General features: G+C 45.5%; 1 protein-coding gene across 1 annotated transcript in view; it reads left to right on the top strand.

Annotated features, from left to right (window-relative positions):
* The window catches only part of LOC119431331 (ABC transporter G family member 20), a 28009-nt gene extending 14193 nt beyond the window's left edge, over positions 1-13816 (top strand). The window contains exons 4-9 of the mRNA XM_037698818.2: positions 4895-5060; positions 5873-6050; positions 8320-8435; positions 10318-10477; positions 11131-11394; positions 13513-13816. Of these exons, the coding sequence (XP_037554746.1) occupies positions 4895-5060; positions 5873-6050; positions 8320-8435; positions 10318-10477; positions 11131-11394; positions 13513-13724 (1096 nt within the window). The 3' untranslated portion in view covers positions 13725-13816. The remainder of the gene's footprint in view (positions 1-4894; positions 5061-5872; positions 6051-8319; positions 8436-10317; positions 10478-11130; positions 11395-13512) is intronic.
* Positions 13817-14222: the final 406 nt, after the last annotated feature.

The raw sequence follows: 14222 nt of genomic DNA on the forward strand, positions 1-14222 counted from the left end.
GGCATGCTAGAATTACTTTCATAGCAAACCCCCCAGCTACTATGTACGGTACGCGAGTTATTTTGATGATCTAGTGGAAATGGAATCACAGCGCCGCAGTGCTCCTCCCCTTGCTTGGGCTTCTTTTCTTGCGCACATTTTAATTCTTCAAATAATGTATAATGGACAACTCGGTTTAGATCGCTTGAGTTTAGTACTAGCTGACGAGAAGGCAAGTTTGTCTTGAAGATGTGTCCGTTCCCTGTGTGTCGGACCTGCGATTTCCACAAGATGCTAGGAATTCAGTCTCTCGACATTTACTGCTCTAAACACTTTCGCCACTAGTTACGTAATCATTGTTGCGGGAAAGTATACCAGAACACTTTCCAACACATTTGTAGTCGCATGAAAAACAAAGAAAAAAAGCCTTACACAGTAAATTTTGGCAGTTGTCGATATTCTTTACGATGTACTTCCTTTCTTCCAGCGTCTTTTCCTTAAGATGCTATCGTCGCCATCGCTTTAACTTGAAATGTATTTTTTAAAGTATTTTGGCGTGTTCAAGCTGTTTGGTGCTCGTCGTGGGAGGCCCTTTTTTCGTCGTCTTTACAGGGTGACTGAGCACTGGTTCGTTTCTTTCAGTCCGGTCAGTCGTACTTATTCGTTAGGTTAGCAGGTGTTGCAATTCACCGCAATAGCTTTCTTTTTATGAAATACAAGCCTACCCATAGACGTGTATTGACATCCCATTTATCTATTCTTACTGTCAGTACCTGTCAGGCATTGTGAACGAACTTGAAAGCATTACTCGATTCTCAAAGGCGTATACGTTCTCACCAGAATACATGCATACCACAGGAAGCTTACGAATCCATGTCAGCTTTCTTTTACCTTCCTTCGTGTCTCGCAAAAAAAATGGTTTGTGCAGTTTTGTGAAGTGTGCGCGACGGCGCCAACAACGTCCTTCTCCAAGGTGCACATTTACTTCAACCGTCCCAGTCAAGACGTTTCTTTCCGGAAAAGAAATTTGAGCCAAGGAACTTAAAATTACCTGTCCGTAACCAGTCAGACTGCTCAGCACGCTGTTCATTGCTTGTGGTGGCGTATTTTATTTTCGAAACCTCTCGCAGCCTTTCCATCGGACAAAGCAAAGCCTGCCACTAAGTTTTTCACAGAACTCGGCTACTCGAGTTAAGGAGAGGCACAAATATCACTGACACTTGTTTGTCTTTATGCCTGTAATCTACAAGGCAATGTCGCATTGTTCACAGGAATCGGAACCTCTCCGTTAGACGTCTTTCCGCCACGGTGCAGTTGTATACGATTGTAGCAGCTCCAGGATTTTTCATTAGTTTATTCATCGGAGTTCCTTCGCTTCAGTAGAAAACGCAATTAGAACAAAATGCCTCAAAAGGCGGGCCACGGCACTGTGACGGCTACGCTGTACTTCCGTACTAGTTGTCTGACTATATGATGTTAAAGTGACGTAATTGTGCGTTTATGTTTTGGTTGCTGAGGCGGTGAAAAATTCAACTGAAATTACCACAGATGGCCATTTACTGAGTATTTTCAAAGTTAACACGGAGTCAAATACGTTGCGCGCTTTCTAAACTACCCTGACCCAGACGGCACACCATTCACTTCCCAACCCTGTATCACGGATGAACTTTAAAAGGTGCCGAAGTACCTCTGTCTTGAATATCCAATGTCCTCACAGAAAAGAATATCAGGTTTTTTTTTTTTTTTTTTTTTTTTTTTTTTTTTTTTTTTTTTACTGTTTGTACGGTCGTTGGTAGCTGCCAGCCTGAGTGCCAAGCTTAACCTTAACCTAAAGCAGGAGTGGGTTAAGATTGTGTAATCAAGTGATGACCAACGAGAGAGAGAAAACGCTCATAACTCGTATCAGGAACACGTGAAAAAGGAACCCTAAATTTTTTTGATGTCTGGTGTTAGCTGGACTGCGAAGTGTTTCGGACCGTATCATGCATTCAGGCGGAGCAATTTCCGGGCAAATTTTGCAAGACTAGGCCCGCCTGCAGCAAGCAACCCCCCTCATCCTCTAATTATTTTTCAAAGTTATGTTAAACACTGCGATAGCTTTATTTTTTTTCTGCACATTTAAGTTAGGCTGCCACTCTTACAGCCGTAAATGGATTGAGAACCGACGTTTAGTTCGTGACTCCTGGTTCTTGACTTCCTAGTAAATACAGATGAGCTATCTGGGAGAGCTTCAACTTCTCAACGCCGATTAGCTCTACCTTATCGGTCGAAAAATGTTACTTTCATGACACAACATATTCCTTTTCTATGTAGGGTGCTTTAGCACTCGGTTCACAATTTACACTGTTTTGTTCGAGAGAACTTTCGTGATAAGCTCGTTTCCGTACTCGCGAGGCTATGTTGCTTGCGGTGACAGGTCGTGTAGACTTGTACTTTAGCGGAGAGAAAGTTCAATGACGACTGCAGAGGTTGCACGCCAGCTAAGTCATACACTGAGAAGCATAGCCGTAAGCACAGCAAGTCAAGCAGCTAGGTCTGCCTTGCACGTTTAGTCGAATAATTAGAGAAATAGTTTTTCTTTAGGCTTTTGTTTCGACATGAAGACAATGTTCGAGCTTCCGTCAAGTTTCAAGACAATTCACAAATCCGCTGTCATGAATCGCGCCGAGTCTTGTCATTTAGTTTGTTGAATATGCGAGCACAGCTGCGCGACGGTTGGCATCGAGGGAAACGAAATGTTTCGTGGCGGTTAGCGCTGCAAGGGCAACGCCGTTCTTTTGCGTGCGTGAATTTTTAAGTGAAGCAATCTGTTTACCACGTCTAATGAAACTAAATTACGACTGCATTAACAGCTAATTAAAGTGCTAACAGCGACGCTATCGTCAGACTATCCGCATGATTCTGGTTTTCTTAGTTCGCTTCATTTTCCATTTTTTCTCAATATTCCTCATGCATAGGTATGCGCAGGTTCGAAAGTAGGACCAAACTTTAATACACACAGTTGTCTTGTGACATTTCATTCCATAATCTCCCATAGCAAACGAGGTAATCTGGGTTATTAACTAGCTTGTCTGTGGCTACAATTGAAAGACATTGCGCGAAACAAAACTAATATCCTTCAGCCCTCGTGAAATTTGCAAGATCAAATAAATGCAAGGTTTCGATGCAACCGGTGAGCGCACTGTGGAAAGCATACCACTTGACCACTATCCTCAGCTGATCAGCTACTTGCATGGCTGCCGGCTGTACCTAGCAAAATTTTCAACGCCAAGGTGTACCTTCAATATATAATTACTGTAGGCATATGTGGCAACGCTCATTCAGAATGCGCGCCAGACTAACATTGAAGGGCATGGTCGTATTAATGCTTTCACAGTCGGCGCCGATGGGTTTACTCATGACAACACGTAAATAATAGAAAACACTGTTGCTGCCAACTACTGCGAAATCAAACATACCACAAGGGGTGACTGCCTTCCCGTGTAATTTATTCTTGTTCATCGCTGGGGTAAGACGCGAGCGGCTTCGTTCCATCCCTACAGAACTCCTGGCTATATAGCAGCTATGCCGCAGTTTGAATACTGCGACTCGCTGCCAACGTTTTTGTTAGCACTCGCCACAGCATCCCGCTGCTCAACCATTCCACTGCTAAGCGCGAGGTTGCGGGTTCGTTCCCCAGAGACGGGCCGCCGCAACTGCATTCAGATGGGGTCGTGCAGATGTGCTATTCCACGCATGCTAAAAAACAAAAACCCTTGTTGGCATACTCAACGTAGGAGTGGTCTAGGAAAATAAGAACATGCAAAGAGTGTAACAGCGCGGACTTCCAATAATATATTGACATGAAACACTGTATACGTTTTTTTTTTCCTTCTTTCGTTCTTTCTTTCTTTGTTTCTTTCTTTGTTACTCTGAATGCCAAGTTTCCCCTAACCTAAAGCAGGAGTGGGTTAATATTGTGTAATCAAATGAAGACCAATGAAAAAGAACGCTTAACTCGTACGAAGAAAAGCAAGCAATAGGGGGCCCTAAATGTTTTGAGACTGACTTTTGTTATCAAATATGGACGCATGCTTGAGTTCAAACCTCAAACCATTTGGAGTTTCGTTCTTTTTTTTTTTTCGTTTACTTCTTCACACCAGCACATATATTCACTGAGCCATGCCAGCAAAATCAATTCGAAGTCAGCGCTCTTACTCTCCACCTATCCGTAATTTTTCTCATGCTGTGGACATCATCGCAATTAACCATCAAACCCGGCCAAGCTTCCCTACCGCAGGTTGTGAAAATGAACCCGAAGCCTTCTCCTACAATGCCCCCACACCTGAGGTGTAGCTTTGAGACATCAAAACCTAACAGCCAATGAACCGACCAGCTAGATAATTCCTCCATCTTAACCGATTCTAAATAGAGACGAACAAAAACGTTGTTATATAAAGGAGTATTGTACGATAATCATTGAGCTTTATCAGCCGAATGGACATTTTTCAATGTTCTCTCAGTTGTAATGCACTGTAAAGGGTTTTAAGAACTGCCACAGCACCCAGTTTACACATTAGTATAGGGAGAACGAAAATTAAAACGAAGAAAACACAAGGACAGCGACCAGGCGCCTTTTCCAGGGTGCTATACGCTCAGAGTAGGAATGTAGCCACAGAGCTCTACCGTGCCGCCAAGTTACAGAACTTGGAAAAAGTGCCCCGCTGGGTGCAGTACTCCACCAAGTTTGGTCCCAATGCAGTTCAGATTCCTCTTTATCGCGCGAACCTTACGTGACTGTAATGGTATAAGGCGGCCATGCAATGTTATGTTTTAGTGTTTGTATAAAAAACTAGTGGCATTTTACGCTTTCAGCTATGCGCCTTCTGACAGCGAAAAAGAAAACTGAGCAAGCTGTTTTCATGCATTGTTTCAGGGTGCTACTGTTCACATTCCTTGTGCCGTCGATACAAGTGGTGCTTTTCTGCCTGTGCATCGGGTCTGACCCGTTCGAGCTGCAAGTGGCCGTCGTCAACCAGGAGACACATCCGCTCCTGTCGGTGGCCTTCCTGCAGCGGATAGACAACACCACGCTAAGTCAGGTAACGAACGCCTCCATTGCCAAACTGCAAGACGTGACGTCACGAAGGTGTTACGTCGTTGCGGTCAGTTTTTGTGCAGGCAAAACGCATTGATTGCACTCGAATTCGAACGAACTAAAATGCGTCGCCGGGGAGAATGCGGATGGCGAAGAGGTGCAGATAATAGTGAATTCGGGCACGGCGAATGCTCGATAGTCGATAGACCATCCAGTCTGTTTAAAATCATTTATGTAAGTGTTAGCAGCACTTTTCTATCCCGACAATGACTCGCACACACTACGGGGCATCGGAAAAGAAGCAGGCGCTTTTACAAGTGTTTTCTTTTCATATAAGATTATAACCTAGAATCAAATTTTAACTATTAGTGTGGTTAAGAGACAAAAGGCGCCACAATGAGAAGAAAGTTGACTTTTGAAGCAAATTAAAAATAAAGATAATTTTGGAAATTTAACAAGGTAATCGTTCTGTGTCCCCAATGAAGTTTTAAACTTCAATGAAGGCGTTCCTGCGGCTTAATTCCAGCGGAGACTCCCCATGGAAGAGAATGGCTGGCGAAGTTAGTATAGTAACCCAAGTTCGGCGAAATGAAACTTCTAAAAACAGCATTTTCCGACATTGCTGGATTAAATAAAAATAACAACATATGAGTATTCGTAACCACTAGGAAAGGATGTCTACGCCTTTTTTTACTAAGCAATGAGATAGATACGAAAAGAATTTCATATCGCCGCACAGTTAAAAGGCCACTACAAACGACTTTCCGTGTTGCCGGTATATCGCCGCACGGAGACAACGGTTTTTCTTCCGCGCAGATTCCGTACTCGGACCTGGACTCGGCGTTGGACTCGGTGCGGAAGGGAAGTTCATGGGGCGTCATCGCCATCGGGGCCAACTTTTCGGCGGCGCTGCACTACCGCTTCTTCCTGGGAGTGAACGCCGACAACCGCACCATCGAGGACAGCAGCATCAATGTCTACCTGGACATGACAAGTGAGTGCGCGCGCTCTCTCTCATCTCGGAAGCCAGACACTGTGTAACACTTAGTACACCAGGGGATCATTTGTCGCTAGTGTCGCAAGGACCACCCCACCAGTATACACGTCTTTCTGTTCAGCTATAATGGGAATGGTGGATTATTCTACACTTCTGATTATTTACAGAATGCTGCAGGCCATCATGTAGCCCAGGCAGGAGTGGTATATTACTTACAGTTGTGCCTAATGCAATGACATTCTACACGGAAGAAAAAAAAAAGGTCTCCAATGCAAGAGACTACGTACATTGCAGTGAAAGCAAAAACGTTTTCGCTGAAAGGCGCCGGCCGCTCACGTTTACACCCCCGGTCACGCTGCAAGCCGCCTGATCTGCCGGCATGTAACCGATTACCGGACACTCTAAAACTCTCTAATATGAGTCAATAAGCATTTGTGGTGTAATGACCTTATGAAAATCAAGCCGTACAAACGCAGCTAGAGCAAAGGCACAATTCATCGTTTTACACACAGGCACACGCACGCACAAAAAAAAAAAATGTTCGCTGCAGGCACAATTCTTCTATAGGAAGTGGTACATTTTGGTACAGGAATGCATATGTTGCTGTTTGGCTTTGTGATCGAGCGGAAAAACGTGCGTGTGTGCGTGTTTCTACAACTCGCTACATTTTATGCTATAATACATTAGCCTTGGTCCTTCTGACTTAATATATCTTGTCGATTCTCGTATTAAATTTCATGATGCTCATATCGCATCGCACATTCATCGTATGGCAGTGATTACTCTCGTTTGGTCTATAATCTGTACTACATTCGATGTTCCTTTGAACAGCACAAATGCAGATCATTGTTTAAGATATTTAGAACGCCTGTGGTGAATGTTACCGAACATCTTCTGTTCAATGACCGGCATACTCAAAATTCGCGTGACCTAATTATACGCCTAAAATTTCTAGCCATCGCATTCGTATAAACGGCGGTAATGCGCTAGGAAGGCGAATCGCATTCATGCGACAGGAGAGGGTAGTCCGAGATGGTGTACGTCGTCTCACACGGTACATGTAGACGCCGGAGCATCGCACTGAGGGAGAGAGCCGGCTGCTGCCGCGTGCTCTTCTCCACTCGGTCGTGGAACAGAAGTCGACGTAGAAGAATGCACCACATGCAGACGTTGTCGCAAAGCAATTACCGTGATGCTCTCGCATTCGTGTAAGCGCGGCTAGTGCAGTGAAAATTGCGGTCCTGTCGGCCAGTCGGACCAGCCGGCTGCGAATAAAGGCTCGCCCATTGCGCGCTACTAATTAATCCCCTCCGTAAAACTACCATTTAGTCGGCGTTGTGCAGAGAACGATCAGCGGCGGACAATGGAAGAGCACTTTTTCTGGTTCTCTTCTCTGATTGGCTGACGCGCGACCCGTGTAGCTTTCGTTGTACTGTACGGAGTTGCTGAGCTCAAGTACTTCTGTATTTTGTACTTGTGTATGTGACTTGCTATCGTGGAGGCTCATAAGGGTTAATATCACCGAAATTAATAATAGAACGACAGTTCAACTGCTAACGATTAGTGAATCTATGGTCCACACCACACAGGTCCCTGCGGGACTTCACTGAGAACATACTTTGTGTACATATTGTCACGTTGTTGTGGCGGTGCTCCCGCGTCATATTATATTACGATAGAGAACCGGCGACAATAGATGTACGCGTGATCTGATGTGCTTGACCCGTTTTACATCCCAGCGCAAGTTTTCTAATAAAATATGTGTTGATGTCACTACTTGTTAATACGCTCAGCCACAATTTTCCTTGTAATCGACATCGATATTACACACTAGAAACCTTTCGTTATATAACAGTGACTCATTCTGCTGCTAGACGCCAGGTCGAGGGTTCGTTTTCTGACTGCGGCGATTGCATTTCAGTGGGAGCGGAATGCAAGGACGCTTGTGCACCGGGACTTTGGGTATAAAAGTCAAAAAACCCTATATGTGATCGAATTTAATCGGGAGCGTCCCATTCGTAGCCCAATAGTTGCTTTGGAAAGTTAAACCAAGCTGGTTAACCTCCCTGCTTTTCCTTCTTTTTCCTCCTCCTCCTCCTAAACCACATCGTTTATTCATTTATATATATATATTTATATATACTAAATGCCACCGTGTGCTTTGAACTCATGAGATGTGGGGGCAGCATGAACCGCGCGTCGATTAGTGATCCTTTGCCCCGTGAAGCCACGTACATAAGCGTACTGTGCCTTTTTCTTTCAACAGACCAACAGATCGGGTACACACTGCAGAAGACAATCTTCGAGGCGTTCAGCTCGTTCTCGGCAGACATCCTAAAGAGGATGAACAAGAACCCTGCTCTCGCCCAACTGCCAGTCGTGGTAAGGCTTCTACTATTCGTGCACACACTTCCTTTTCTTTTGCAGACGCCGCGCTCGAGCTCGGCATGTATCTACGGAACCGCACAGTCTTCAGTGTAAAGATAAACTTTACGCCTATGTACACTACGTGAAATTCCGGTGGTGGCCATTTCCGTACACTTCGAGTACCTCGTCCAGCACTGGAAAAGATGACCGACCGGACAACCTCGCCTTTCTACCAATGACACTGGGTGTGACCGCGCCAGTCTGGTGCTCCCCTCTTCTGTCCGCTACAGTGCCGCCTTGGGCACCGACCTCGGCCAGCTTTATTAGTTCCCCCGATGTAGGCAGTGAGAGTTCTGTGAACAGAGAAGCGAGGAAGCCCTTCGGGAGAGTTTCGCGTAACACCTGTACTGTACGAAACACGGTTTTGCGCACTTTGGATGCATGGTAGAGGGGAGGTCGTTTTAATGAAGCTAAAGGAGGAGAGGTTGGCCGGAAGATGGAGACAAGGGAAGGGATAGGTATATGACAGGTGACGATGCTATAGTGCAATATTATACCAGGTGTTTCAGCAAACAATTTTTTAAAATTTTTTAAGGGTTGCCTGTGGCAGATAGCACAATTCTAGTTTATGAGCTGGTCTAGTCGAAGAGGCGGACATTACTTGCAGAAAAAAATTGAAACTCATAATCGACGAATTCGCAAAAATTCAGTACGTTTTTGACTAATTACCTTATGGCCCACATTGCAATTTACAAATTGTAGCCGAGAAGTTCGCAAGGCGGATTCACTCGGAACGAATTCTCAGGATGACACCAGTTTCGAGATATTAATTTCCGAACTTTGCGGAGAAATCCTCAACGGCGTCACTCGTAACCCTAAACTCTAAGCATTCTTACACCTTTATGGGTTTATAAAGGGTGTTCGGTTGTCGCATGGCTAACACCCTCACGTTTAAGAGGTAAGATCAAATTGTTAGTGGGAACCAATCATGGCATCTTGTTTGCCGACTTTTTTTTTTTTTCAACTAAAAGTGATGACAGCTGTGACAGGCGACCTAAAAAGTGCATTAAATAAAGTTCCATATCTATCTCTCTGAAATTCTCTTGTCGGATATTTCTGCGCGCCCAAGGCTGTCAGAATGATTGCATAGTTTTCAACTATGTCTTGTGTCATCGCAAGTCTAGTTAGAGCTCTGTTGTCGTCCTCTATAAATTTTTGTAAGGTCCTAACTGTAGGGGTGTTACCCGTGTGACGAGCAAACAACCTTAAGGGTTTAAACATGTTTAGTGATATGTGCAGTTTCGGGAAGTTGCATCCCACATGTAATTTAAATAAAGGTCAATAAGCACCAAAGGATTGCGACCTCTGACTCTATAGTTTGTTAGTCTGAAAAATAAAACGCAAATCACGTGGATTAAGAGAACAGCGCTCAGGTTACGAAAAACATCACAGAAATAGTTCTGAGCTGTCTCTATTTAATTGCTTCATCCATGTCTTCCGGGCAGTTTAGCAAAAAGCATTGAGTGTATCTAGTCTCTCACACAGATCCAGTGACCCAAGTTGTCTATTTGCTTGGGCCACTAGGTGTGTGCTGGTGGTCGTGATGCCGTCGTAGTCGTTTAACTGGATATAATTCATGATCCTGCATGACTTCACATGCATGTATAACATTAATGACACCTGGTAATGCTTTAGGGAACACCAAACGATGCCGGATTGCCAGCTGCGTTCAAAATTCTTCGCATAACATCAATTCCCACAGTGCGTGGGATAGGCATATTTTTTTTTCTCTGGATTTCTGCAAGAGGGAACGAGTATCATTAGGCTTAGGTAGAGCTGATTGTCTATTTCTTAAAGCTAAGCACTACACACTACAATTATTCGCTGCTGCTTGCAGATCAAAGCCCCCATCTACGGCGTGGACAAGCCTAGCTTCACAGAATTCATGGCTCCTGGAATCATCATCAGCATCACTTACATCATGGCCGTAGGCCTCACAGCCATTTCCATCGTGTCCGAGCAAAAGGAGGGTCTTCTTGAGAGAAGCTGGGTGGCCGGTGAGTGCACTTCTCTCCTCAAGGGTTTTCCTTTTTTTTTTTTTTGTCCTCTATCTCGTGATGTGTGTGCAAATAGGGCCCTGATAAAAACTTCATTGCGTTGTAACTTTGTCAAAAGCTGTAGTAAGATACTTTGGACGTCAGTATCCTGAAATTCCCAAGCAGACAGCTGAAATTAAACGCTAACTGAAAAAAAATTGTTGGTGCTTAACGGCAACTTTCTATACACAGCATATCATGCCTTAACGTTGCAATTCTGTGGCATAACGCGTGGGGAATTTGTTATGGCAGAACGTTTAAATTGATCAGTCTCAGGCTTCCCGAAATATGTATATTGCGTGTCTCGTTCGCTGCTATGTTTGCAGGGTCATCTTGACTTGTCTTAAGTCTTAGAGACGTCCTGGTAAGCCTTCACTAGTGGCGGCCGCATTTCGATGTGGGCGAGATGCAAAAACACCCGTGTACCATATGCATTGGGTGCGCTGTAAAGAAGCCCAGATGGCCAAAATGAATCCGGAATCCTCCCCTACGACGTGCCTTATAATCATGTCGTGGTTCTTGGCACGTCAAACCCCAGAATCTAATCTTCACTAGCAGCTAGCGTAAAGCGAGTCACCATCATCGTTGCACTGACTTTGGCTCTGCGAACGCAGGCGTACGGCCGTTCGAGGTGATCCTGTCGCACGTGATCTGCCAGTTCCTGGTGATGTTCGTGCAAGTGGCCGGCCTGCTGGTCTTCACCTTCATCGTGTTCGAGATACCGTCGCGGGGCCCCTTCGTGTGGGTCGTGCTCCTGACACTGCTGCAGGGCTGCTGCGGCATGATCTACGGCCTCGTCATCTCCTCCATGTGCGTCGAGGAGAACTCGGCCATCATGCTCGCCCTCGGCTCCTTCTACCCGAACCTGCTGCTCAGCGGTCAGTCTTACTGCCCGCCCTCTTTCGATGCCGAAGATCACCTCGCGGTCTCGTCTGCGCATGTGCAGTGCATGAAACGTATGCAGGGAAGTCAGTGAGCACTTCAGAACCTATCAACGCTGTCTGCGCTGTGCGTTATATGGACAAGCTACATGTTCGCAAACAAATAGGCTGCCGAAATGTATAGTTATTCCGCGAGTATATAAAATACTAGGATATAGCTTAGCCCAGCATTCTATTTCGTGTCCTCGTAAAGGCCATTGGAAGAATAGGGACAACTCCACTTACGCTAGCTTAACATTCCGTACCGCTCCGTGGACCAGTCAACACAACGAACCAATCGCACTCGTGTCCTGTCGGGTGGTCGCAGTGCCATCGATATTCCACCACAGAGCAGCAGACTGACGGTACTATTTCACGTGCGAACCGACGTACTACTAGGTGCATCAACCGCATCCAAAGTGTTTCCAATCGGTTCCAAAAGACATAGCGGCGATATACCGGGTGTTTCAGCGAATCCTTTAGAAAAATTGTAAGGGGTGCCTGTTACAGATAGCACAATTCTAGTTCACGAGCTCATCGACCCAAAGAGGCGGACATTGCGTGAACAAAAAAAAATCTAATGCATATTCTACTAATTGACAAAAGTTCACTAATTAAGTATTTAACTAATTACCTTATGCCATATTGCAATTTACAAATTGTATCCGTGGAACTTGCATGGCGTATCTACTTGGAACGAATTCTCAGGATGACACCAGTTTCGAGATATTAATTTCCGAACTTTGCGGAGAAATGCATTGGCGTTCCAGTTACTTAACAAAACGTCGTTTCATTCATTGAAGCAAAAATAACTCGAACGCCGATGCATTCCCTCCACAAAGTTCGGGAATTAATATCTCGAAACTGGTGTCATTCTAAGAAGTCGTTCTAAGTGGATCCGCCTTGCGAACTCCACGGCTACAATTTGTAAATTGCAATATGGACCATAAGTAAAGCAGATAAAAGCTTAATAAGCGATTTTTTGTCAATTAGTAGACTATGCATTTCAATTTATTGTGCGAGTAATGTCCGCCTCTTCGAGTAGATCAGCTCGTCAACTAGTTTTAAAAGATGAAGCGCCAACAGTGACGGCACGATAAGAAGGAACACAGACAGGACAAGGCGCTACTTGCAACTGTCTATTGAATTCAAGGGTGGCTGATTATATAGTCATGGAGAGAGGGGGACGAACATGAATCTGCATTTGTGCGTGATCGTGCTATCTGTAACAGGCACCCTTTAAAATTTTTTTGAAAGCATTCGCTGAAACACCCGGTATTCAGTATGGGAGGTCGCGTGGTAACACGTTCCCTGCAGTGTGCGTCTAAAACCGTCCGATTCGCCGGACGGCGGTAAGAAAAATTTGCAGTTTCGGCGAAGCACTGGCTGTGATGGCAAGGTCTAGCGTTGCGCTTTAACTTCTCGGACGAGGTTTTAACCATACGCGGGTCTGACTAACGCGGACGTGACATACGCCGGTGCGCCAAAATTTCTCGCACCATTACAAGCTTTGACACGCCATGTAGGGCTCGAAATGACAAAGCACAGGCACCACTACACTGGCCGTAAAGAGCCGCGCCAGTAAAATTACATCTTTCAGGTTTGAGATCTTGTATTGTTTTGACGTAATTGTTATAATTAGTTGTTAATTATATTGTTTCGCACTTTTAATATTTAATGGTCTAAGAAAATTTACAATAAAAGTGTATGCGCTGCGAATGATATATTTCATGACATCTGTTTGCGAGCTGCCGTTGTCAAAATTATGAGGAATAATTTAGTCAAGAACGTAAGACCTGGTATGAGCCACTTTAGTATTTGAACAGTGTAGCAATATAACCCGCATATACGGCCTGGATAAGCATATAGCATACAGTATAGGCGTTGCCTCACGGCAACGACGAGGGCGACAATTCGCCTGGAGTGTCGATGTAGTTGCTTTCGGCATAATATGGCTGTTCCGAGTGTTGCAAAGCTGTCGGATCGGATGTTCTTATGTATCGCGGTGCCGACTAAGTTGAGTGTTCACCCATTCTGTTAAGCAATGTAGCTGGCCCCCCTTCCTCCGCATCGCAGGTGTGGTGTGGCCGACGCAGGCGATGCCATACTACATGCGCTACCTGAGCTACGGCCTGCCGCAGACCATCCCGACCGAGTCGCTGCGCTGCATCCTGTCTCGCGGCTGGGGCATCACTCACACCGAGGTCTGGCTCGGCTTCGTCGTCTCGGGCGCCTGGTGCGCCGTCTTCCTCGTCTTTGCCGCGGTCGCTTTCCGCCTGCGAAGCTAGCCTCCACCCCGTGCAACTGACGCACCACTCTTGTACATAGACGCGCGCTCTCTCTTAAACCACGCTATTAAAAATGACGCTGCGCGATCACGCTCACCCCATCGTATCTGGCGTCTTCTTTGGCGGTGCGGACTTCTCGTTCGTGTGAACAGAGACGCCCGCTGTTTACGCCTCGTCATCCCGCGACGTTCGCCGCGCAGCCTACTGCACGTCTTTCCAGTGCAGTATGCTGCGGCGAAGCAGTAAAATCAATATTTCTTCGATATTTGAATATTAGCAATGTTGACATTGCCTCTGCAATCAATATTGCTCGATTTCAGAGGCAGTGCTCATAAGCACTGGAAGCCACGTGGGCGCGAAGCCACTACCGGTGCCCTGAATTTGGCAGCTGTTGTGGTGTTACTCCCTCTACTCCGCAGCCTCGCGCTGGAGCGCTCTAAACAGAAGTTTGGGCTCCTGCACAAACTCGTATATTACTGCTATTTAAACTTGTGTTTT

This window comes from Dermacentor silvarum, chromosome 10 (genome assembly GCF_013339745.2).
Source record: "Dermacentor silvarum isolate Dsil-2018 chromosome 10, BIME_Dsil_1.4, whole genome shotgun sequence".
Classification (NCBI taxonomy): Eukaryota; Metazoa; Arthropoda; class Arachnida; order Ixodida; family Ixodidae; genus Dermacentor; species Dermacentor silvarum.